The sequence below is a fragment of the Aptenodytes patagonicus genome, chromosome 6 (assembly GCF_965638725.1).
Source record: "Aptenodytes patagonicus chromosome 6, bAptPat1.pri.cur, whole genome shotgun sequence".
Lineage (NCBI taxonomy): Eukaryota > Metazoa > Chordata > Aves > Sphenisciformes > Spheniscidae > Aptenodytes > Aptenodytes patagonicus.
Genome location: NC_134954.1, coordinates 6,445,396 through 6,473,068, shown reverse-complemented (window position 1 = coordinate 6,473,068; position 27,673 = coordinate 6,445,396). Strand labels below are relative to the sequence as shown.

The 27,673-nt window shown below is 37.8% G+C and overlaps 1 protein-coding gene across 2 annotated transcripts; it reads right to left on the bottom strand.

Annotated features, from left to right (window-relative positions):
* On the bottom strand, positions 1 to 27,673 carry ATP1B3 (ATPase Na+/K+ transporting subunit beta 3). 2 transcript variants are annotated; one of them, XM_076340970.1, is made up of 8 exons: positions 27,415 to 27,673; positions 18,728 to 18,856; positions 14,104 to 14,211; positions 12,361 to 12,548; positions 11,565 to 11,615; positions 10,960 to 10,986; positions 5,690 to 5,776; positions 1 to 2,361 (listed from the first exon to the last, which is right to left on the bottom strand). In XM_076340970.1, exons 1-8 carry the CDS (start codon positions 27,521 to 27,523, stop codon positions 2,191 to 2,193), a joined length of 870 nt encoding a protein of 289 aa, XP_076197085.1. In that variant the 5' UTR covers positions 27,524 to 27,673; the 3' UTR covers positions 1 to 2,190. The 2 variants fall into 2 exon arrangements, with proteins under 2 accessions (XP_076197085.1, XP_076197086.1); XM_076340971.1 differs by lacking the exon at positions 10,960 to 10,986 and having other exon boundaries at positions 27,415 to 27,672.

The window sequence follows — 27,673 nt, the reverse complement described above, 5'->3', positions numbered from 1 at the left end:
TAGGGAGAACAGGAGTTTATTGAGTTCTACCTGTCTGAAAAGTGCTGGTGAAGAGTTGCCATTTCATGCTTTTGTCTATATAGATAAGTCGAAAGAGAAATTGTTGCAAAAATCAGCTCATTTGAAAACTGAGTGTTTCTCCAGAATTTCTTAGCATTCCTAAGTGAACATGAATGTGAAAATTTTTGTGAACATGAATGTGAAAATTTTTTTACATGAAGCTAGTCCTTTTCATTTTCAGATGCAACATCTACACTTTAAGTTCCCTCAGGACTATTAAAATACTTTCAGGCAGTATTAATATACAGAGAAGCAATTAGTCATATCTTCAAGAACCCAGGTATCCCAGCTCTAAAAGTGCATGATTTAAAACATTAGTAATGGAGTATTTTGAAAGAACATTCTTATTCAGTATTAATGCATGCTATTATTACAAAAGTACCCATTGCATACTGTAAGGAACAACAATTTTTCTTTTGTAGACAACAAAAAAGCATGCTGAATGGTATCAGAGCAGTATAAATCTATTTTTAATGAGGTTCAATACACTGTTCAAGTCCCATTAAGAGCAGCTTCCTCCGACTGTGCACCAGTGTAAGCTTGCACAGGTGTTAAAAATTAAGTTTTGCACTAATGTGGCTTAGACTGGCCTCAAACATTTTCAAAGCAGGGCATTAAGACTGGATCTTGAATTTTAGTAATCGTTCATTTAATTTGTTTAAATAAAATATTAAAAGCCACTATAAGAATTAGGCATAAAAGCATGTTAAGTAACGAATTTAGGCCTAACTAGCAGAACATACAGGTATTTACACAAACACGGATTTGCTGTGGTCTTTAATATTGAGAAGACATTAGAATGTGGACCATGTGCTAAAAAAAACCAAGACCAAAACAAACACACACAAACCCCGGGGAAGAGTAACATAAATCCCATGTCAGCATGACTGCAGAAATCATAACCCAATATAATGGGTCAGCTTGGTTTAATGTGAGGTGCAGTCTCAAATAAACCAGTCTATTTGTAGTCATTTTAGCAACTGGATTAATAAAAATATTTAAGTTAAACTGCAAGTAATCCACTCCAAGTCAATAGGATATTTCTATAAAGCAGCTGATGACACCAATTTTCTAAATGGATGATGAGGAAATACACAGAAAATCCAAGATGAAAGAGCAGACGAAGACATGAAGCATGTTAAAATGATGCAACGAAACAGAGTATATAAATTAAACAGGAATGTTTAATCAAGACAATCCTTTTTTTTTTTTTTTAAACAGAAGTTCTTCAGGAGATTTTTTAATTGGAAAATGAAAGCCTATTCCCACAATAGTGAGGCCGTTTCTTTCAAGCAGCTCTGTTGTACAACTGTTACCAGGACCCTAAACAATTTAAATTCTTGTATATTGATATTTCTGAACTAAAAAGTTTTAAAATATTGTATAGATTTTATTTGTGCTCCACATATCGCAAGCAATTAACAACACGAAGAAAGATTCAATTCCTCAGCTAGAATACCAAACTCTATACCAAGTATTACATGTACACAATACTTGCACAGTGACAAGCACAAGAAAGTACTAGTTGAGCACTTACTTTCAGAAATCCATACCAACTCTTAAATGCCATTTCAATTCTCCCACGCCACCCAGTCTACAATTTAAGGCATCTCCACACAGCCAGCCATCCACCCACCCACTCCCATACACACAATTTCCATTGGAGGTGTTTACTCTTACAAAAAAAATCACTATGTCAATCAGGTACCATTTATTATTTATCCCTATAACTGTGTCAGCATTGAGATATGACAGTTAAACCAGTGTTAAATCAATACAATATTTACATAGCACAGCACATTAAGCTTGAGACACTCACTTGGGGGATAAAACCACATTTTAGAACAGGACAAAGGTCACCATTATTATGTGTTTGATAACAGCTATTTACAGGTCCCTATGACATAACTATAGTCTGTACACTGTTCCAATGGGGCAGGCAGAAGCAGGATAGGCATTTATTTTGAGGGGTTTTTAAACATACGATTTGGAAGCATATTATTATGCTACCCTGAACGCCATAAACCACCTTAACATTCTCCAAGGTGGTCTCATATCCTAGAATGGCATGTCCAGCTGATACAAAACAGACAACACAATGTTTACTTTGTGGAGAATTTTTTACTCCTGCTATTCAGTCATCTGAACTTTGAAGGCAATTCGTCCCAGAAACTTGTCACGATCATCTTCATTTTTTAAATTAGGTGAGCCCAGGATCTTACACTCAATTGCTATTTCTTCTTTGGTACTGCTGGAGTTAACTGCTAGTTGAACAGCCACTAGAGGCTGTAAATAGTGAGCCTAGTAAACAGAAAGATGGGGAAAATATTTGAGATACCAGAGTAAGTTAGCATTTAAATTAACATTTAATCCATCAGAACAGTTAAGAAAAAAACTAATTAAGAACCCAACCTTTCAAAGCCCAATCTGACTCAGGTGAGACTTTTTTTTTCCAAGTTAGACAGTCAGGTAAACATTCTTCATACTATTTCTTAACTAATGCATTCAACAGAATTTGTCACAGTATCTTCAAGAAGCATATGACTTTACCCCTTTCTATTACATCGAGCCCAATTTTTCTAGAAACCTCTACTTGCAACAGCCTCTGAAATGATAGTCTTCCTTCCTATCCATTCCATTGTCTCCTGTTTTGTTTTTTCATTTTTTTGATCTGCTATAGAACATAACTTTTCTAGCACAGTTTTAAGTGTTTTTTGTCAAAAGAATGATTCAACAAATACTAGTAAACTAGCTTCCCTTCCACCCTATCCCATTTACTTGTTCAGCAACAATCCATTCTAAAATGTGCTATCTGTTTGATAGCTTTACACAGAAACCCTTCCTTGAACATTCTGACAGTATCCTGGTCAATCATATTTGGTGGAACAATTACAATTCTTGACTCCATTCCCTGTAATAAAAATTAAAATTTAAGAATGAATGCAGAACTAATTTTTTTTTGTCAACCCAATACTATTTCTCAAGTCCAGTTCAATTAGGACAACTTGAATTCTTTTGTAAAGTGCCTATGAATTAAATAAGAGCTTATTTATTATACACTATTAAAGCAGCATTTCATCCAATATTCATAAAGTATTTCCATAATTTATTTATAGTTTTTAGGTCAATACTGCTGACTGCTGATTAAGCAAAATTGTTTATTTTCTTGGTAAAAATTCGTATAAGCCAGTGGACTAAATATGACACTACAGTGTTATACAAGTATAAGCCTTAAATTTTAATCGAACAAAATTTTGGGTTACATTTTTTTTTCCTCGTTAACTTAAGAGACTCCTTAATATATTTCTGTTATTTTTAGGCTATCTTCTCTACTTCTCTACCAAAGAAAGCACTACAGAATACTTAAAGTCTCATTTACAAAGAATGATGGCATGGAAGCTGACGTGCTAAAATCTTTTATGTGAAGTACTAGTAAGAAGTAGATTGAAATAACTACTTTCCTTGAATAGTGATTTTACTAGATCAGAAATTTTCCTGTGCTCCTATAAACTTCAAACTGGGAGGGGGAAATGCAGCTAGGCAAGGCACCCTCAAAACTCTCCGGTTGTAAGGGTGATACCACATTTGAGGTACTGAGTTTTCTAAACATCAGAAGTAAAATTCCTGTGTTTCCTCAGAGAAGTCATCTCATCGCCAAGATTTTTCAAATATGTACACAAATTTCGATGATGTTTTGAAGACAGATGATACCAGAACGGACTTTTACTCAATATAAAATTGGGGGAGGGGGGAAGAGAATCAGCATCCTCATTAAGCACAACAGATTATCTAAAAACGGTAACAATTCCTAAGGTCAGGGAGCTGGGCTCATTGTGCTGAGCAGCAAAAGGCAAATAACCATTCTGGACCACGAAACTGTAGATATTAGTACTTTTCTGGCTCCTACCTTAGCACAAGAGCGGCAAGACTAGTTGAGTCCTCTTAACTCCTTTACAGAATAAAGTAATTCAACAATTCCACACTGATATAATATAAAAATTCTGCTGTATAGCCAAGAAATCAATCCAGTCTCTTGAGACCTAGTCAAATACCTCAGTCTCTCACAACTCTTCTTACTGCCTCTTCTTTTTCACAATATACTAACGTTATGAGAATTGAGCTTCACATAAGCAAGAATCCCCCAAACCACAGCCCCTATCCCACATGACAAAGTGAACATGAAAGGACATTGAACCAAAAACTTAAAAAAAAAAAAAAAGTAAAACTTTTTCTTAATCACCTAAGTAAGCAAAGAATAGCATTGAGTTTTGCCTGACTTCATTATCCTCCTTTCACCATCTTTCCATCAGTATAGCAGCAAGACAGGAATTTTGTCAGGAAAGTTCTTTATCCCGTCTTTGGTACAAACTACCTCCTGACATCTCATGGTCTACTGATGCTGTATTTTGCGTTTCTTAGGGAAGCAGTGCTCTCTTTCCCTATTCTTTCATTTCAAGAAGGGGATACAGTACATACTGACTCTGCCTGTTGGAAGCACAGGTTGACAGTCTTTCTCTAATCTTCTATGTCTAAGAAAACGGATGGTTTACCAATTCAGAAAGTCTGACAACAAAATGTAAAACACAAAACTACCCAGAAGTAACATGAAAGCAAATGTTGAAGAAAAACAAACTCCTTCCTCATTAGTAAAAGCCATGTGAGGATGAAAAAAGGTTATGTGAACTGCTGCAAGTAAGTATAGAGTACACTGCAAAAATAACTGCTAAAGGAATAATTTAGTACAAAAATCACTTCGGGAAATTACAACCAACCACTGTGGTATACTATGGCTCTAACAAACTTATGTTTAAAAAGTACTTCTATCTTCAATGGTGAACAGTGAAGATGTTTATTAGACTAAATAACTCAATAAGAGGCAATATAATTTTATATTTGATAGAAGGTACAGATTTTCTGTATGTAGTTATCACAAGTTGATGCAAGAGAAGAAAAAAACAACTAAATTTCATTTTGAAAAGAAATTGGAGATTTAACTCTATGTATTTTGTGTCCATAAAGTAGTGAGCTTTGGGGTTTTTTAAAACTTAAGTGTTCTTCAATTAGATAAATAAAATTTATGTCAAAATACAATGAGGATAGGTGGAGCAAGCAAAGAAAAACAAAGATAAGAAAATGAAAAAAAAAAATCTTTTTACAAAACAAAAAAAAGTATCTGCTACCTTTAAGTCCTTCTTCATAAAACAGAGCAAATAGAAAACATGACCACAGAGCCACAAAGGAATATAATCAACAATACCATAATGAATTATAAACTTAATATCCTATATATTAGAAACTGCATTGTAATCCAAAGAACCAGTTTACTTTTCCTGCCTTTCCCTGCATTCAAAAAGATGCCAAAAGATATCAGTGACCAAAAAGCAGCAGATGCCCTTAATACTGCTGGTATACAGCCTCTTCTTCATTAGGACAATGCCCGGTTTATTTCCTTATGTCTGCTAAAACGTATCTCTAATCTCATCAAGCACTGTGAAATTCCTGCATATGTAGTATTCCGAGTACCTCATTATAAAGTTCAAACTTCAGAATCAATCTGACATTAGTCATTGTAAATGTAAACAGAAACAAAACATTTACAAAACGAAGACCATCATTAAGGCATACTTACATGCAAGCTTTTCCCATAGTATGGAAAGTACATTAAGTCAATCAAGCCTTCAGGAGGAAAATAATTTATCTCAACCATGCCTTCTTCCTGTGATTGGAGACAGCAACACAATTAAAAGTTAACATCTGCTTGCATAAAAATGAATACAAAATTAGAATTATAGCCCAATGATAAAGTGCAAGATCCCTAAAAAAAGGCAACTGAGCTACAAACTCTTAGAGTAACTTCCAAAATAGATTTATTTTTGGCAAACAGTTACATGCTGCACACATCTGCTACAGTAAGGATTATTAACAGTAGTATTTAAATTAGTAATCAAGTCAAGACAGGTTGCCTTCATGTTTCCCTTACGAGTCAAAGAAAAGGGGAGGGGGGGAAAAGGATATTCATTGCAATGACTAATTTAACAACCACCAAAAAAACCCATATGTAAGCTAAAATCCCAAGTATCCACAAGCAAGCCTGTGTATTTTGGTGAAGCAACAGCATATCCATATTTAAGTTAAAGATGAATTTCTGTTCAAAGCCAGGTCTTTAAGCCTCTCAAATTTGGAACAATACAACCCTTCACAAAGAACAATAGTCCCCTCCCTGCAATGGAGTACTATTCCTAACATTTGTTCAGCTAGCCTTGGAATACAGGATACCTAAAAGGAAACCCAAGTTTAAAATGGTGATGTTACTAGAGTTTCTGTGTGTCATCACCACCTTAGAGGAACAATATACATATGCATGCCTTATTGCTAGACTTTCCCCTATAATCCCAAATCTTGTAATAAGAAGCAGCTAGCTACAAAGTTGCTGCCTGATTTCTGACTAAGGAGTTGCCCAATCTGTAAGATATATAAAATGCATACATATGACTGAGCTGTCCCAGACACAGGCTGTCAATATAGTGATACACAGACACATCTCCCTATATACAATATTCCTCAGGATTGTGTACCCTGGCAGGATATCAAACTACCGCAAGTTCAAACCACCAGGAAATGCCCACATCTAACGTGACTTTCTATAATACAGTAAACATACTACCATGATAAAAGGAAATGCCACTAAAACAACCCCCTCAAAATGCTACATGTATCTTCAGAACATCTCTGCTTGTTCAGTGTAATTCACAAGCTCAAAGTGCATTGGTAACTTTCATTGTTTTTTCTATACTACCATATACAACAGCTGCCATTTTAAAAAGATACACTACAAAGTTCAGAAGACAACTGCAGTAATAGAACTAAGCAAAAGAGGAACACAAAGATCAAAAAAATAGTAAACAATAAACCACAGCTCAAGAATACCTTCTCCTTGCCTCCTCAAAAGAACATACAATATGTTGTTTAGGATATGGCCACATTCTTGTTCCTTTGCAGTCTGAATTATTGCAGTTCTTCAATATATGTTTATTAAGTATTTTGGACCTTGAGCTAGCAAATTTAATTACTAAGTAGAAATGTGTTGCTTTTCACCATTATTCTTTATTTTATTTAAAGCTCATGCAGCTGAAAACACTAATTTGTCAAATATATTTCTGAAATAACAGTTAAAAAAATCAGAATACAGAATAACAAAAGAAAGATAAATAGGAGTAGAGCTTTCTGGAGCAGCTAAACACAAGGCATGCATGCAGTCATAAATATATATGCATCAGGCTATCAATGCAATAGCAGGTTCTGGGACATGCAACTGCTGTGGGGTTTTGGATTTTCTTTAATAATTAGTTAATCCTCATTAATATCCCTACACAATTTAAAAAAAAAAAAACCAACACCTAAACAAGCTGCATTTGCTGAAGAGCTTCAAGAATCAGTCCATCAGTGAGTGTCACTTTTTCTGCTTACCATTTACAATTTCCACAAAGAGTTGCAGGCAGTCAGCAAATCTAAAAATCAGATCACTTAGCTGGACAGATAGACTTCCACCTCACTTACTGGGTTTTTATTAAGACTGTGTCTTAGAACGAATAATTTTGCAGATGTTAAAATAATGTACAAAGACCCAAGGAAAGAACTTGGGCAAGACTGGTCTGTAATCATTTGAGAAGGAGAAACGGTATCATTGCACAAGATAAAGAGCAGCATCCATTAGTAGAAACTGTAAAACATCTAAGATTTCTGTCACAAAAAGCAAGGTAACTCAGATGCTGAGCATGTTGACAATAGCAAGGCATGTAGTGTCATTCATAGAGCCATTCTTCATTCTTGTAAACTAGAAAGTGATACCTAATACAAAGTCAAGATGGTCGCAGCAGAAATTATATATGTATTTTGGAATTAAGGCTATTTTTCTTTTCTGTAGTTAAAAAAAATATATCATGCATCAAATCTACTGGTTTTCAGTAAAGGTAGTTTCTACCTCAAAGAATACTGCTGCAAGATGTTCCAGCGCACATGAAATTGCCGACCTCCAGCCCAAAACTAAAGACCTAAAATGCTGATCTTCAAACTTCTTGGAAACACAATCCTTTTTTGGCTTGTTTCTCTTTGTGGAGATCCTCAAGACTACAGCAGGTCAGTTCCTCCAGGATGCAAGAGGAAGAACCAGCTGTAATTAGTGTCTGACACTGCAAACACCCACTTCCCTAATCTACAGAAATTACAGTGATGACAGCTACCACTATGTGGGGACAAAGGGGGGAGCATCCCCAACTATCAAGTGTGCTGACTTTGCAATTACAGATCTATCTAAAATTTTTCTATTTAAAAAAAATCCCATAGGAGGAGTACAGGGAGAAGAAAGAAGAATCGCCTCACAGGAGAATGCTTGAGGAACATGAATTTCAAAATGAGAAACTTAAATGACGTTTCAGGTGGCAGACTGGCAGGATGCGCAGACAGAAGCAATTAACTTTATTTTGTATTTGAGGGACTTGTCCTCTGAATTAAAAAAAAAAAAAAAAAATTTTTTTCCATTTAAAAGTCAGATTGTGTGAAGTCCAGGCAGACACTTCTCCAAATTGCTCTCAATATATGTAAAACTAACTATAAAGAACAAGAAATATTTAAAAACATAGACGAAGGGGAAAGAAAAATTGGTAAACAGCAAACCTACAGGCTAAAAAGAAAGAGAACATGATAGTAGGATTTCCACTCTGCTCAATTAAATCACCTTTTAAGCAAATCCATCTTTGTCACTCAGATGTTAAAGGCTTCTGATGTAAAATTTAAAATTACTAGTAAGTTGCATTTGTGCTATGACCTGCACAAATATGCTCATATATTCTATGAAGCTAATACCAGCTCGGGGTTTATTTTCAGAAATGCATGTCACCCGGATTAAACTTTGCAGTACACCCTGAACGCTTTTAATACACGTTTGCTGACAGCAACACAGAAGGAAAAAACCAAAAACCCCAAAACACCGCAACAGAACACATCAGTTACTTAAGAGACTAGGTAAACACCCTGAATAAGAGAAGCAATAGAGAAGTACAAATGACCGCTACACTTCAACTTCTGTTATGAGCCAGTATTTAGGGAACATTCAAATACAGTGGCAGACGCAATCCAATTATAAATTCGTCTGCAAAATGCACAAAAGCCTATTGGCTATCCTTCTCCACCTTGCCAGTGTGCACGCAAGAGGGTCACAATTCACATCCTTGCATCAACAAGACCCAGAAGAGCCACACGATATTATTTCCAGGTAAGCATCCACCTTATCCACTACAGAAGAGACCATTACACAGCACTCATATCCTAAAGAGTCAAAGAAATAAAAACGGAATTGGAAACAAGGCCTCATAAGCTGATGTAAAGAACAGAAACAGTAATCCTTTAAGTTTAAAGTAAGAGTTTCAATAAGCAAGGGGCATAACAGAAAGAAGGAGAATTTCTGTAGAAATGAAGCATAGACAAAAGGAGAAAATGAAAGTTGTTGATGCTGCTTCTCCACTTTGCTGTCTACAGAGAAGGATGAATCGTAACCAGTAAGCTTTCGTAAGCAGGTTAATCATGATGAGCTAGGGCAAGAATAGGCTAATTTAAGATGAAAGAGATGCATTCAAAGTGGCAAAGCCTGACAAATATTTTCCCTGGAAGTCACTAAAGAACTAATAAGATTAATAATCTTAAAATTTAAAAACACCACACTTGTGTAGATCAGAGAAATTCTAACTGGATATGGTAAAAAGCAGTACTTCGTACTTAAAGAAAGAGGATGCAAGGAAATACATACCGTTACATAAAATACAATTTATCTGTAAATATCTCAAAGGGTAAAAAAAAAAAAAAAAGGCAAAAAGCCCTACCACAATCAAACAAGTTGTTATCAAACTTATTCTTTGGCTAGTGAAATCAGCTAAGAGGAGAGGAAAAAGCATCGTCTATGATTCGCTTAGTATAGCTTTTACCACTGTCTCATAGAGCATCCATATAAGAAAGCTGAAGAAATACGATCATCATAAAATAGGATTACCATCAATATTTTATAAATCACTTGAACATTAGTTCTCAACACCTCAGGAGGCATTTCAGGTGGAAATGAAGATGACTGTCCTGGACCCTATTCAGTGTTTCAGTAAGGACTTGTGAGATGTAAAAGAAAGTTCATTCATTGATGGCACCAAGCCCTAAGTAGTTCAAAACACTTCAGAGAATTCAATCCCATTAAAATGATCATGAAAAATTACAGGGGAGGGGGGGCAAAAATAGCAACATGAAATTCAAAGCTCTGAACTTCAAGAAATCACATATACAAATACAGACTGGGAAATAACCAAAAGAAAGATCTAAGTAGTAAAACGATTAAAATAAAGAGTCAATGCATTACAAACGGCAAATTCACCTCGAGACGCATTATTACTTCCAATGTGATGACAGAGGGAAAAATTCTGTCATGAAGAATACCTCAGCTAGAGGCAAACTTCTGTCCGGTTTGGGATAATGCATTACGAAAAATGATAAACTAGAGAAGTCAAAGAAGAAAGAGTACTAGTAAAAGTAGAAGAAACTTAATTGCTTTATTCTAAAGAAACAAATAATTCCTCCAACAGAACAACATTTTTTAAGAATGGACACAAAGAAATCAGTCTCAAATAAGAGAAGGAATCACCTTTACTTGCAACAGGCTGTCATGGGGACATCAAAACTTTTTTCAAAGACTCCACAAAAATGAAGTATTAAAATTTATGCCTACCACAGGTACCTAGGATGAAGGCAGGAACACTTACAGTATTTGTCTCATTAAATGCTAAAATTTCCTAGCCTACATTTTTATCGGTCACCTCAAGCTAAAAGCCACGACTCCATCCCTTGCTCAAGCTGCTAACTTACCAAGGCTTTCACTGCTCCCCAAGCAGTCTAGGAAAAATACGCAGAAATCAAAGTAATTACTACAGTTGTTATAAAACATTCTGGGTAAATCCATTGGTACACAAATATGCAAAGATTAGCCATTATTATAAGTAGTTTATACTTGATTTGAAGGCAACTTTTTTCTTGAACAGTAACATTAGTTTCCACACCGTGTCTTACCCATCATTTATAAAATTGTCTAAGGTGCACTTGCAGCATGGAGAAAAAATAAAAATAGAGGTTATGAAATGGGAAAAGAAAACACAACTCACAATAAATAAGTAAATATGACCACAAATTACATGTATGCATTTTCCTCAACTCTAAACCAAGTCAGGTAGCTCAAATACATCTAAAGATGAAAGAACAACAACAACAAAAAAAGGATTTTTGTAAGTACACTGAAGAAATTAAATACACTAAAACTAAACCAGACATACAGTAAGATGAAAACAAGAAAAAAGAAGTACAAAGTCTAACAAGAAAGGAAGAGAGTGAAATTAAGTGTTCTGACACAGTATATTACTTCATCCTAATCACAAGGAAAATTAACTACGCAGTTATTTCTTACATTCAGAACTGACCTTAGATGTACAGTATATACGTGGTTCCCCTTCAGGCTTTAATCCAATTATCTAAAGATGAGAAAGTTAAAAAAAATTTATAGGCTTTCTTCCCCTTTCCAGTTTTACAGAATGAATTTGAACTTCTCCCCCACTTAATATGACAGAGTTCATACAGGGAGCAAATCTATCTAGTGTCATTTTCATATGAAGCACAATTTTAGACTAGGACTAAGATTTAAAGCATTGTTAAGTTAAAGCTCAAATAATTACAGTGGCCACAGAAAGGACTATTTTCTTATTTTACATTCAGCATGTAACATTAATGGCTCAAACCAGTTAGCAGTTCAAGTAATGTATAACATCACCGAAAAGTCAAATACTTATTCACTCAGTAAAGTTTTCATCACCTTAAATAGTTTAGGAGTTACAGAATGCATGACATTCTAATTACATTTCTAGAATGCAGACATGAAGTAAAACACACTTTACCTGCATAGCATTTTAGACTCTGTTACATAGAACAGTAAGCAAAAACAAAGACCACTGTACTCCTTAAAACAGGGTTTTCAGATATCTTGATGCAAGTAATCAAAGCCAATACTCGTAAGTATTAGAAAGCTCAAAAAGCTCACTTCATTTCACTCTCTGAAACACATGAATTGCTAAACATTTCAGTAAATTATACTATTCCAGAAATGCAAATGTCTTGAGAAGAAAACTGAACATGTATTTCAGTCCTTTTCTACAGTCATTTTTCACACAGTGGTAGTTGGGAGCACTTATACTAAGAATTAAAAAATAAGCAGGTACTTACTCTGTTCATTTTCACAAGCACACAGGGAGTTCCTTTAGAATAGCCAAAGGTGGTGTCTTCCTTTCCAGAGCATTGTCCAAGCTCAGAGAGGTTAAATCGACATGCCTTTTTAACAGCAACATCATTCTGATCAAAAATCCTTCCTCGTGTACAGTTTATGTTTTGGGATTGCTTTGAATCATCATATGCTATGAAACAGAAATAGCACATAAATCAATGGTATAAAGCACACAAATAGCCAAAAACTGCAGAAGCCTATATAAACATCTAATTTATAGTTGTTACTTTCTAGGAGTTTTCTCAAAGGACTATTTTCAGAGCCCTATGTCTCTTATATCCAATCTTAATAAACACTTTTTCAAAGCCTATGAAGAAGTGGCACTGTACTTGAATGAAAGAACAAAAAGAGTATTACAAAAGAAATAATGCTGTCCTGCTTTGCGAATCATATCAATAATCACTTTATTAATTTCTGTAAATAAACTAATTCTAAGCTAATTATGTATTCTAAACCAATAATATATTAAAATAGAAACAATCCCGTTTTTACCCGGAAACAAAACCAGTTTTCCCTTTGCACCTGTTTCTTTTATAAAAACACAGGAAAACTTCAAGTATTTCAATGACTAATATTAAATTGCCTGTACGTTTACATCAGATAATATAACTGATGTTATACTAACATCCCAAGTTGTTTCTCACTCTCGTGTTTCACAAGTACACAGATCACATTGTCACAAACGTTTTGTGGTTTTGTTCCCCTCCCCCAGCTAAGCATAAACAAAGGAAAATGGAAAAAGGGTAAGTTCATCCTCAACGCGGAAGTCCAAAACCCACTGAACTGCAGGAGAGGCAGGTAATCATGAAATGTAGCATTCCTCCCAGGAACCCTTGGCACAGCACTGAAAGAAAAGCCTACTCACAGAAGCTTTTAGTAGGCACCAAAACTACGAATCCAGATAGATTCAAGTATAGCTTGTGTGGCTAACAAAGCAACTCATGCACACAGGTGAGATTTTACAGCACCTCCTCAATTCTGACTTACAACTTTTGAGGGGTTAAACTTACTAATATTTTAAATCAATTTCTGTATTTCTAGATTAAGTGTACATCCAGGCACATATATAAAGTAACGTATGACTTAAACTAGTGATTTTGCCATCCTTTAGTCTTGTCCTGTGTTACCTTTTCTCCATGTTCTAAATCCAATGTTTTAATATTTCTGCCCGTAAATACTGTGTATCAGGGTGAAAATTAATAAATTGCAATTAATTTAATCTTTGTGTGCCTCATTTTTTATACAAGCAAACACTCAAGTTGTTAAGACTAAAGGATTCTCATTCAGTTACCAAGCCATTTAGATGAAGACTGATCAGTTAAGGCTTGATAAACTTTGCCTCCAAATACATGACCTATGTAATTTTACACTGAATTCTTTTGGCATATGTAATTTCTACATCTTGTAGTATTTAAACAACCATGTCCCCAAAACACTGGACTAGGACCCAAAATTCTCTGTTATGTACTCCAGCATTCCTCATGCTCAGGCTCCCTGTCCAATATAGGTATTGATACTTACCTTTTTCTGTAAAGTATATACTTTAATAACACACATGTCTAGAGTAAGCCTGAACTTGCATCAGTTTTCATTAGCAATTGGTAACTACAAGCAAAAAAGGAAACTAATGTACTCAACATTTAAGACTCCTGAATTACTTAGGCAGTTGTAAGTAACTTACTTACATTCAAGAAATTTTCTAAGTGTAGAAACATATTCTGCATATGAGCGGGCATCACTCTTGTTAAAGTAAAATTCCAATGCAGTGTCTGGCTTTGGTGAAATCATAAGTCCTTAAAAAGAGAAAGTGCAAGTAAAGAACTAAACAACTTCTCTTCCCTACACCTCTCTAACCTACTCAAAAATCATATCCATAAATTGGAAAATACCCATCTGTAAAGAAACATCAAGGTTACCCCTACATTCCATGGTACTGGAAGGTAGCTTGTGTTTGAAGTCAGTTATCAAAATCAACGTTACATTAATTAATACTTAAATTAAATCCAATGTAGAACTGCAATTCACAAACCAAACCCAACTGATTAGGAATAGCAAAATCAACAACTTAATCACTCTCAGTCAAAGAATTTTACTGATTCACTTCCCACTTTCCATATTCAGCAAATTAAACTTAAAAAATAATTGAAAAAATACCCAAAACCACACCCAGAAAGCCTCCAGTTAAAGCTATGCTTCAAAGCTTTAGGCAATATAGAGCGAAGCTACGATTGTATTAATCTCATAGAAACCCACGAGAAACAAAGTATTTTTTAAAACTTTATAATGCATAAAGATGGCTTGAAAGATTTCCCAATCAAAACAGACAAGCCGAGTTAGTTGTCAGTCCTTTCCTCCTTCTCCTCAAACAGAAAGTTTAGATGTCATCTGTGTCATGGAGAATACAAGAAACTTTATCAAACCACCGCACACGTGTCACTTGAAGGGGTATGCCCTAGTCAGGCTGTGGTAACTACAAACGCTCTTGAGCTGCCTCCCAGGCTGCTAGCACCTAGCCAGGGTTCCCCCGCCTGCTGCAGTGGGGGCCTGCGGCCGGCTTCATTCAGCTGCTGGCTGAGGGCACTGGAACAGGAGCAATCTACGGCCAGGGAGCCAGGACCAGCAGGAGAAACAAGGATGCAGGTTACCAAACGCTGAAGTCCAGCTTTGCGTTGAAGGATGAAAAAGGCAGACACTGTACATGGAGTTTGGGCCCTTGATAGAGGTGAACTGTCCTTCTTCCCAGGATGTGGGTAAAGAAAGGTACAGAGTTAAATCTTAGGGATTTTTTTGTAGCAGGTGAAAAAGGCACACTCTCTGCTAATACCTACAGCCCTGTACCATCGGGAGTTGTCACTAACACGGATACCTAATGCTACTATTATTCATCACAGCTTCAGTAGCAGATGAAATAGCACTACACCACCAGATATTGCAAAGAAATTAAATCTGTTCAGAAAAGGGTGTATGATTGATTGCTTTATTCACGCTACCTGAAGGTAACTCTTATTTAATATAAATAATTAGAACAGATAATAACCCTGCAGTTGTGATTAACAGATGAATGTCCATGCATCTGTCTCTTCAAGTATAGCTGAGAACTGACATTGCAGTTCCACAAAAGAAAAAAAAAAACCCAACACTATTTTTTGTAAGATTAGTTTTCTTCTAAGTTAGAATATTAAAATGGTTCGATCAATGTCAAATTTGGCATAAGGGAAGAAGTTACAACTACAGCAGCAACTAATTGTATCAGCTTAGGATGCCATGTAGTTTCCTATCCTCTGGCAAAACCAATTAAAACTAGATTCATAAATGAATAAAATTTAAGGCAGAAAACAAAACTCTTCTCCCAAAATTAAAAAACAAAATCAGGCCTTCTTTATACAAAATAAACATTTAAGAAGATAAGACTATAGTGGGAAGATAAAGTTGGATAAGCCGTCTTAATGTTGGATTCTTAATACATTACTGTCATTAATCAATCACAGTAAGCTTTTGGAAAGCATACAGAAAGTGCAATTAAGCAGACCAGGTCTATTAAGGATTCACCTATAGAAATGACCAAGCTTCTCATCCGAAGGCAGAAATTATTACAAATACTTTAAATTGGGAAATAATAAAGGTATATACAAGAAATTTATCATAGACAAACATCTTCTGGATTCTAAAAAAACCCAGGTATAATTTAATGCCATTTTTGACTGCAAATTACTTTGCACCATTACAGTCATCTTCTGGCCTCCACACTGAACTGGGATTCAAAAAAATATACAAGGTAATTAGTAACAGGGCTGAAAAATCGCTGAAGCAGTTTTACACACTAAGGGTTTTTTGCGGGAGAAGAGATTGTTATTATCTATAGAATTATACTGTAAATGAAGGACTTAAATGCTGTTTTTCAAAATGAATATGACAAAGTAACTAAACTAGTCACCAATGAATGAAACAATAATTTGAAGAGATTTATTGCTTCAGGGGAACTTCAAAAACATCCTCAGAGGAAGGGACTGCTCCAATTCCAGTGGATCACAGTCTGCTTAGAGACTATGGTGTAAATTTTGCAGAAAAAGCTATTTGAAGGACTGATGCATAGACTGTGAGAGATGCAGGACTTGGGTTCTTCTAGAGGAACAGAATTGGCAGCCTCAACATAGGATCACATCTAGGATTGTAACAGAGATTACATTATCCTACAATTCCAAGAGGGATTTTAAAAGAAGATTTTTAAATCATCTGGATTTGATTGATACTATTATATCCCAGTGTACAATGCAAGTCAAATATCAATTATAATATAAATCAACTGTGAGATTTCCAAGTATGTTTAACACAAGAGTAAAACCTTTGACCTACGCCATCCAGGTTTTGTGTGTAGAATTTTTTATATAATTTAAAGTTTTACAGCCAGGAACATGACATGTTTCACTGCAAGTGAAAAATGACAGAGTTAAAGAGAAACATTAAAACAGAAATAAGCAATTTTATGACTTTTATGTATGAGTAATTAAAGATATTGTTAATAAAAAAAAATTAATTCAGAGATCTTATAGGAATTCTTAAATTAAAAACTAATTGTGACATACACACTTTTTTAAACAAACATCCCTTATAACTTATTTCAAAACAAAGGAAAATTAATACCCTGAACTGCAAGAGGCACAAGAGAAAAAAATGTCACTCCAGTCCAGTATTAAGTCACAGCTACCCACCGCTCCATCCACTGCCAAGGTTCTGACTACCAGAAAGGAAATGGGGAGAAATGGTCAACTAAGCCACCTGCTTTTTTTTTTTCCTTTCCCCTCTTCCCCCTTCTTTCTTCTTTTTTTTTTTTAAACTAAGCAGGTCTATTATTATTATTATTATTATTATTTCCAGCATTTAGCCCACTCTTAGCTTGAAAAAACAGCACAAATCCTCAAGAATCCCTTATAAGAAGAGGACACTTGTTAGAGAAGGCCTGAACACTACATCAAAACAAATCTGTTCAGAATCCAGAGACATTTACCACATTGGCCCAATTGCAACTTGCTCACACAAAGGTTACTGTTTCATCTTAAGTGTTGATGCAGCTGCAAGATGCTGGTTAATTTTAAGAGTTTGGAGTTCAAAGAAAAGAAAAAGTATTTAAAAAAATAATGTCATCTAACTTGCACCAAAATATTAATATTGCATAGCCATTTAGTTTTGTTGTGTTTTAAACATAAATTTGGTCCCTAAGCCAAGTTACTATAAAACTCGAGATGTCTTATCAAATTTTTAGGTGGCCCAATCATTTAAGTTGCATACGCAAATCAAATACTTATACATTCTCCAGAAACAGTAACTAGAAAACACTAATCTCTTGGGTGTAGTTAAAGTATGCAGAAGCATCTTTTAAATCTTTCAGAGTGAAAATCCTTGATTTTTTTCCAATATGGAGATACACCAAAATAGAGCCTATAATGACAGATTTTTGTGACACATTTAAACCAATCTTTAAAAAAAAAAATTAAAAAGTAAAAAAAGGGAAAAAATGAAAATAATAAAAAGAAAAAGACAACCACCTTATTATTCATTTTCATCTGTGCACGCTTTTTTTTCTGTCTCATACAGCTCCTTGAACCAGCCAGCAGTGGGACTGGATGGGCATGTACAGAAAGGAAGCAGTAGTTCCAGGAAGCAAGACGCCACTTTTAGTGGCAGCTACATGTTACGTGGACTTAGCTTCATCATAAAACAGGACCATCCTTCTTCAGCGGATCCCCGACATAATGACATAATAGGTCAACAACCCCTTGAATCCACATGGGTGGATTCCATGTCGGCTGAAAGCTATCTAATACTACAACGAAAACTCTGGAAATGCCTTCGTATCATAGTCCTTACACGCTCTTTAGCAGATCACGCCCACAGTAGAGCCTTCCTGTACTTTCTTCAAAGTATCAAACACTAATCACAGGCAGCCCTACATCTGACCCAAGAGAACTGGTTTACAGTATCTTTAAAGCAATTTGATTAAATGATAGTCCCATTTCTACAACAGCATGTTGTGTGGATGTGCAGGTAAAATTGCGGTCTACACACATGACAAATTCAACTGAAAAGAACTTAGAGAAAAAACAGCAGAAGTTAGCACGAACACACAAAAAGCTACTGACTGAATTTATGCTATAAATGTATATAACTTGCCTCACACCAAGTTTTACTTTTGAAACCTGTAAGAAATTGAATAATAATCACCATTTCCCATACGCAGCTCATACTTGAAACAAAATGAAACATAGCTGTTAAACCAGACAGAGGTTTATGAAAAAATAAATACACTGTTACCTGGACTAGAAATCCGGTCACGATATTTTGGTATATCACTGCTCAGTGTCTGAAGCATAACCCACATCGTGAATGTGAAGAGCGCTGCTAGGAAGCCATAAAATACCAGATAGAATAGTAAGATCAAACCTGTAAAGAAAAAGCTAAAATTACTATTTTCGTTTCAGCTAATTCCATTACCTACTTTGACAATCAAAATGGGAGATAAGCAACACAACGTTTGGTTTTGGTTACCCCCTCAATCCCTTGCCACTCCTAACTGTAGTTATAAATCAATATGCCTCTAGCATACATATGTATTACACAGTGCAGAATAATGAGTGCAAAAATGGTTTCTTCATACTTTCTGGCTCTTAAAATTTACAGGGCATTTTGGCATCTCTATTTTTAAGAGAGAAGCATTAAAAACTGCTCTTTGGGCTACACAGGAAAGCTGGCAAAGATGACTAAGCAGTCCATTAGAAAAAAAAAAGTTTCACTTGTTTAAGGGAATTATAGTTTTGTACCTGGAAAGGAAGGGGTCGTAGGGAAGCCGAAAGAATTGAGTGAAAAGATAAAATTATTACACTGGATCCAGAAGAGGTAGGAAGCGATTGGTGCTTTAGTAACATAGTTGATATTTGAGAGTACTGCACACAGAGCATTCATGCACACCTACGTCCTGTTACAAGAGACTTCTCAAGGTGAAAATGCTTTCTGCTGAGTATTTTTGAAAACAAACCAAGCCTTCTACTCAGACTTATCAAAAGTCTCTGCCTAACACACCCACCTGCTTTACCAATCTATCTCGGGGACCCAGCAACGTTCCTGGAATTCACCAACTACACAGACGTTAGTAGCTTCAACTTGACAGTTTTTTAAGGAAGAGCTCCTCAAAACCTGAGGAAACAGCCTCAAGGAAACAGCCTATTACGACACTGTTCCTCTCCATCACTTAGGGGTAACAAATTGCTAAGTGAGAACACTACTTAGGAAAACAGCTTGAAAACTTACTGTGATAAAGTGTTTTTATTTTTTCCCCTGTTCTTCCCCCCCCCCTTTTCATTGTGCATGTACAGACATGACATGCACTCTGGATACACAGAGCAGCTGTTTACTGAAAAGACAAGGTAACAGACAGGCCAAAGTTAAAATCTTAATTTAGAGATGATAGGGACTCAGATCAGCTGCAGAGATTTTCAAAGAACTTTCTACCCTTTTTCTCAGCAGTACGATGCATAACATTCATTTAAAAGCCTTTTAAAATTTGGGACAGCTCAATTATTTTAGTAACTAAGTTTTCAAACAAGGTTTTTTATTCTTGCATTATTTGTTTTTTGACCCTGATGGACCCATGTTAGTACACCTCATTAAAGCAAAAAACCAGCAGCATAGTTTGCTACATTCCCTTGGTTTTGTTTTCAGAAGTTCTGACAATATGTGTTGATGATTACTATTAGATTACCTTTTAAAATTTACGTTTACCTGGAGATTGTTCCCAACTAAAGATGAAGCATATATACTATATGGATGGAAGACTTACTAAAAGACATTTAAGATTCAACAGAAATTGTTTTATTAATTGAGTATACAATACTAACCTAAAAAAAGAGCGTATGATTCCGTTTTAAGACTGAACACTTGAGACTTAAGGATATATGCATAGACATTGTCAAAAAGAATGGGAGCTATACAAGTATTGAGGAATTCAGATGCTTGCACAGAGAGCCATCTTCAAAACCTTTCTAATTCAAAAACATAACCGAACGATGACACAAGTTCAATTTTTATAAAATATCCTAGCTGTAAGGCTGCTATCAGGAAGCCAGAGAGATGTAACTCAGGTCAAGAAAAGCTTATCAAAACCATTATGCAACGTTCCACCACTGACACTTGATTATGAGAGAATCAATTGCCGGGTTTTTTCACCCTTCCATAGAAAAGGAAAAATCAAAAGCAAAAATGACTGTACCCCAGTGATGTGTACTGTCCACTGGAAGATGACAGAAGGAAGCCTAATCCCTGGCTCCTGTCCCAGAAACTATGCTTGCATTTTGCACTGAAATATTTTCTAGTGTACTACAGCCCCCGGTACTCCATGACTGCTAAAGATGTAAGTACCTGTATTACTTCTCCTGAAATAATGAGGTGGTTCCCAAATTATCTTTACCATAACATAGGTTCTCTGCAGCAACCAGCTGAATGTTACTGGATTTGCTGAGAAAGTTACTTACCAATCTGCAATAATCTGAAAGTGATGAGCTATTTAAAATACATTTAGGAACCACTGAGATTTAAGATACAATGCAGTGATTAGAAGTTAAGTAGCAAAGTACACGAACACAAGAACAAGCTTACTCTATAATGAACAATACAGCTAGACATCTATTATAAACTATTTCTAAGACTATTTAGAAGCTGAAAAGAACATATAAAAACAAATAGTAGAAATCCTAATCAACAAAAGCCATTACAGAAGTTGCATCTGTATTTGGCACACCAGCAATTTGCTTTACTGATAAGCTTACAATTGCTTTAACTGGATCCAAAACAGAATAATGATCTTCTGATTAATACCCAATGTATTTTGGGTATCACAAAAACACACAAACAAAAAAACGCCCTTACAAAACCTTTGGTCAGCTCTCATTTTGATCCCTACCAGTTAATCAATTATTGAATACACTTTCATCGAGCTGTCTAAAAAGTACACTTTCCATCAAGTGACCAGACATTCATCAATCAGTTCCCATGGAACAGAAAAAAAGTTTGACATTTAAGACAAGACAAGCACCTTCTGTGGTAATTAGCATAAAAGCAAGAAAGTCAAGGAAATCTTGTTCATTGAGTTATTTCGGTATAGATCTGTGTTTTAATTTCCAAGATGATGCCTAACTTCACCGGGTAAAAAACAAATAAAAAAACTCCCTGCCCGCTTGTTTATTACCAATGGGCATAACAGCACCACGGTGGTGCACTTCTAAGCAGAGATGGCCCTAAGAATAGTACTGCTTTGGGCCAATACTACCGCAACATCTGCAATAGTGGCCTTGGACCTCATTTTGAAGCACCCTGAAGAGCTGATCCAAGCCTGCTGCAGCTCTCTTCCTTTGCTCCCTCAGTCGAGGCAATGGTGCCTACCCACCTACACTGCCTCTCCACTCCAGCGGGGAAGGGGGCTGCTGGGGTCCCCTCCCCTGCCAAGAGCTGCAGCGGGGCAGAACTGCTACGTGTAGGCAGTCCCTGGGGAGTCCTCATGTCCACAGAGGGAGCGCCAATACTGGGGGAAAACGAGAGGGACCCCAATGTCTAAAACACAGCGATTGACTCCGCGGTGGAGACTACAGTGTGAATAGTCCCTTACGGAGTCCTTGTCCCTGAAACTCCACTAACCCTCCCCAGTCCAGCAAGGCGTGCGTGCATGCACACATACAGATTATTTTTAATCTTTATTTTAATACAGCCTGTAAATGCACTGCAGAACACTGACCACTAAACTGCCGCATTTATGCTACTTTGCCACATTAAAAAGAGGGAACAAACAAACAAAAAACCCCTCCGCAACTTCCAGCAGCCCCAAACTGGGTAAGCTGCTCTTTGTGAGCCTGTTAGTATTAATTACCCTAAGCTAATCACAGTGAACAAGCCATAACCTGTCAAGAAGCTCTGCCAAAATAACTTCACGTAACACTGGACTTCTTGTCAGCAAACAAGATGTACCCAAGTAACAGTGGAACACTGTCCTCCACATTTACTCCAAGGAAAGTACAGCTACCACATCCATCATGCAACTCAATTCAATTGTTGCAGAACATCTTGCTACGCCAAACCCTTCGAGTGTCTCAGTCTTTGACACTAAAACTATCACACAAGGAAAACTGTCAAAACCAAAATTCCGCATTACAATTTACCTAGTTGCTTTTTTGTTTTGTTTTTTCTTTTTCTTTTTGCAGGGCATCACAGCACCAAAAACCCTTCGTATCCTAACCACACAGATAAGCAACAGTCAAATCTGGAAAATTGCTATTTCTGAACCAACATGTTGGTGCCATCATTAGTTGGAGTTCATTTGCAGGCATCAAAACACTTCTCCACTATGAAAATTAGAATTTCTCACTCTGGTGAATGCAAGATATCACATACCTGGCCATCATTTCCATGATGAATACAAGCTTTCCAAACTTTACGTGGAAAAAGTGATAAAATACATGTCAATCTGGTATAAACCAGATCGGCAGATCTACCTGTATGTAATACATGGGTAGATACATACAAGCATCAATATAAACACTCTCACAACAGACATGGAAGCAACTATTCAACATTACCTGCAACAATGAAAATGAAACGCTGTCTCTATGGTTTGTTGGATTCCATGCTGCATTGATCCTATCACCTGCATGATCGTTCTTCAGTATCTTTAACTAGTGGGATTTAAATACCTAAGTAATATTACTAGTGACTACCACCAATGCCAGCAACATCAAGAAGGTGGAATTCCTTGCCTTAATCTAACATAACTACACATATTAGATAAGCACTAATCGTGTTTCAACTTTATTCCCTAGACATTTGAGAATTACTGTTTTCCAAATTTGGGGGATGGTAAAGGGAAGGAAGACTTCAGGAAGAAATAAAACCTCGGTCCTGTGTTACAGTTTATTTCATGATAAGCCAGGGCTCCACATATAACATGGCTAAATGCTTCAAGAGACAATAAAAATTGTCAAGTGCAAAACTTGCAAAGAATCACAAACGCCAGTGCTTAATGTCATGATTAAGCATTTACAACACAAAAACCCCCCAAACCCCCAAAATACCCTTGCTGTACCTCCAGAGCTTACTGATACCTGCAACAAGAGAAGGCAAGCCTTCTTTCTTCAGAACGATCTGTGTCATGGAAAATAAAACATTCTACTGATTTCTCAAATATTCATTTCTTATGATAGGCAGTATCATGGAAAAGTTTAGTAAGATTTTGACTGCAGTCATATTCCTGGCTGTGCAGGAATTTTTACATGAACTGTCCATCTGCCACAATACAAAAAAAGAGCACTGTGATTCTCTCCAATTCAAAACTTGGATGTGTAAGTGCTTCTACTGCAATGGCAGACAGCGATGCCAGAATGTTTAATATTACACTACCTGTGAAGAAAGCTAAATCACAACAAAACCCTGCTCAAAACACCGATAAAGAACAAAGAAGAATCAAGTCAGAAAAGCAGTTAAAAATTTGACAGCACTGTATGTCCCACCAAGAACTCAGTGAAGACTAAACAGAAGCAAAACTGGATCTTTTGTTATAGTGACTGACAAGACTGTATATCCATTGACATAGTGGAAAGCTTTCCTAAAAATAAGCTGTTGGGTTTTGTTGGGGGGGGGGGGGGTTGTTTGTTTTTTTAATGTCAAGCACATATTTGTGCACTGAGGGATTCAAAAGAATATTCAGTTAAGCCCGAATTACTATGTACTTCAAGACGATGCCACCTCTACCTTGAACACCTTGACACAACCAGCTTTACAGAAAGTCTTAAATAGGCTTGATGTGACATCTAGTGTCAGTCAAGAAATGAAGTATTGCTAGGTTCTATATTGTCTGGGGTTTTTTTGGCACAAATTACTTTTCTGTAACCTTGTGTAAAAGGAGTTTACTGTCTATATCGTAAGATTATGCACACATTTGAGTGTGTAGTGAGCATCCAATTACAATACTTTCATGATGACCTCACTCTCTTCTTGCTGTAATTCTAGGCAGGCACAGCACCTTGCCATTACAGGCAGAGCCAGATGTTAATCTTCCTTTTACTTGCAGGAAGGCCCCACATGGCAGTCTTCCAAGTTCTCCTTTCTTTGCCCTACCTGATTACACCCTGTGTGGAACCCCAGGACCCACCCTTCTTCCCATCACCTCTGCGAGGACTATTAGCGCCCCTTATGCCTTGTTGCTGAGAACACCACCAACTCATCAACAGTTTTTTCCAGTATTTTCTGTCTCTTTAATACAACAAATGATTATGTCAGATAATTAAAAATGTAAGGGTTTCGGTGGGGGAGGGGTTGTTAGATTTGGATACAGATTTGTGAAAGTTCAAACTGAATTACCCCCCAAGTCTGCAAAAGGTAAAGTAAAAATCTCTCATTTTTTATAGCAAGAGGAGACTTAGTACAGGGTTTTTACCAAACTGTAAAAGGCAATTCTTTACCAAACTCTAAAAGGCAACATACCTCTGTTACATGACAAATGAGTACAGGAGCTACTTGTGTTTGATCTTTTTACAAATCCTGGTGTAGAAGTGGCAGATAAAGATGAGTACTCCAATGCCATAGCACTCAGATCCACAGGGAATCACTGCCTGGCAGTTACAATTTACATAAGCCCCCAGGACTGCCTCAGACTAGGGCAAAACATGCACATACTGTGAATAATTATTTAACAGTTTCTCTACTGCTTCTGTCTTATTTCTGTGAGGAAGCTGTCTTGAGACAAGAGAAATACGCACAGAAGAATCAGAGCCAACTGAATTCTTATCATGCTGCCCCTGGAGACACCACAGCCAAGCAGACTGGCAACCAGAGCTCTCTTCTCCTACCTCCCCGCCTTTCAGAGGGGAGGCCGGCAACAGAGAAGGAACAATAGTCAGCGTGACTGCTCTGAGCTCCCATCAGTACCGCAAGGGCAGAAGTGACACCAAATCCTGCATATTCTTCCGTGCCAACAGAGCCACTCAATTAGTGTTCTGCAATTAAAAAATAAAAAACAGAAAGCCACACACCACCCCCCAAAACAATTTACTTATATATATAATTAAATAAGCACAATATGTTAATAACAAAATGCCAGGACAAATAAATGTTGACAAAAAAAATACACTGACAATTTATAGTGCTGCTGAACAGTCCAGGCTAAGGAAAGGGTATATAGCACTAGTCACATACCAATCACCTAAACCACTTAAGAAAACTTATTAATGAAGTAAAATTATTCAAACTGCTATCTAAGCCTATACATACTTTCTCAATATGGAAAAACACCTTTTATCAAGGGAGCTGGCCGTAGAAACTCAATTACCAACTAAGTAGTATCAATTTCAAGTGTTATCTATTGGCCTTGGACTAGCACAGACTAGTGACGTTATAAGTGACTTATCCTACTAGATAGGTTTAAACAGAGAAGGTTCTTTCAACTTCACTTTTTGGAAAAAGCTACAAGCTATTTCTCATGTTCCCACAGTATTTGCGCTCGTCAGATTCATGACACAGACAGACTTCTGCAATCCATACACCCATTCATCCAGCCCACGCACTTCAGGAAACCTGCCTGTACAGAAAGATCACTAGACGACAGTGTAGTGGAAATTTCCTCTCCTTTGCTATTCAACTCGCAAGCTCTTATTTCCATCTGAATGGAGGAGAACTTGTGTCAGAGCTAGGGCCCACTCTTGATAGACAGGAGACATTGGCACCGCAAAGCAAGCACACCCCATGCATAGTCTGCTTAAGGCTCCTCCTCGCTATTTCAACATCAGTATTCATTGAGATTGTGTCAAGGCCAAGGATGTATTGGCCTGTTCCTTTACGCCACGCTGAGATTCTTGTTGGTTTTGTAAGCATAACTATTAAGTATCCCAACTACATCCAAGTTTTGGGAGGAGACACAGCATTTTCTGAAGTCAGTAAATATGTCCCATGAGGGCTGAAGAAACATCCTAATATTAAGCATTTATACAACTGTTTAATATGAGAAAACATACTCAGAAAATCCAAATATTTTTATTGGAGGCAACGAGATTATGATAACATGCTTTCCAGCCCAGAGGAAAGCAATGGGAAGACTACCTGAAAGTAGGAAAACAAACACCGCCTTCACAAGCTTTACTGGAGAACCTTCATTTAAAAGCTGCATTTAAGAAAAATAAAAGGCCCAGAAGCCCTACGCTGGAACAAATTTAGAACCGTGACACACAACGATCATTGTTTTGTAGACGATCTGGAATCGGGGCTCATAAACTTTTTGGGTTTGCCCCCCCCCCCCCCGATGCTAACGCCTGGAAGTACATAGGCAGTTCGCGCTCATTCATTCTCGATTTCCTGCGACGCCGGGGAGCGGGGGGGGGGGGGCGCGGTAAGGGAGGGATGGAGAAGAGCGGCTGCACCGACATGCACGCAGGCTGCCGTCAACTGGGAGAGAGAAGCGCGGGGCGGGAGCCGGCCCCGCACCTCCACGGCGGAAGCCCGTCACAGCCGCACCGAGGCGGCTCCCGGAGTCCCCCCACTCCCCCCCCCCGTCCCCCCCCCGTCCCTCCGCGGATCACGCGGAGGAGGAGCCTGCGGGCCCAATTTGCTGCATTTGCGTACTGAGGCGGGAGGGTGAGTCAGCTCGGGACGCGCTCCCAGAAACTCCTCTTCCTCCCCCGACCCCCCACCTGCTCCGGGAGGTGCCCCCCCGCCCCCTCCCCGCGCTGTCACGGCCAGAGCTATTTTTAGACCGGCGGGCGGCGGCGGTTGTAACGGTTACCGGGCCGCCTCACCTGGCCGCCGCGGCCCCCGCATCCCGCCCCGCATCACCGCGGGGACCCTCCCGCTGCCACCGCCCCCCCCCCCACACGCGCTCGGCCTCGTGCCCCGCCGCCCCTCGCCTTCGCCGGCGGCCCGGGGCGGCTCGCCGTCCCCCCCCACCCCCCCCCGCCGCCCGCGGCAGCCCTTACCCCAGCTCTTAGCCGTGCGCCCCAGGAACTCGCCGTTGTTGGGGTTGTAGACGAACTGCCGCCACTCGGCCATGCTCTGGCGGAAGGGCTTCTTCGCTTCCTTGGACATGGCGAGGCGAGAAGCGGCTGCGTCGCGCACCCCGGCGGCAGAGCCTCCCCGGCAGAGAGATCCGCAGCGAGCGCCCGCTCCCAACCGCTAAGTAACTGCCGCCGCGGCGCCCGGCGGGAGAGCGGGCGGGGGACCAGTCACGCAGGGACC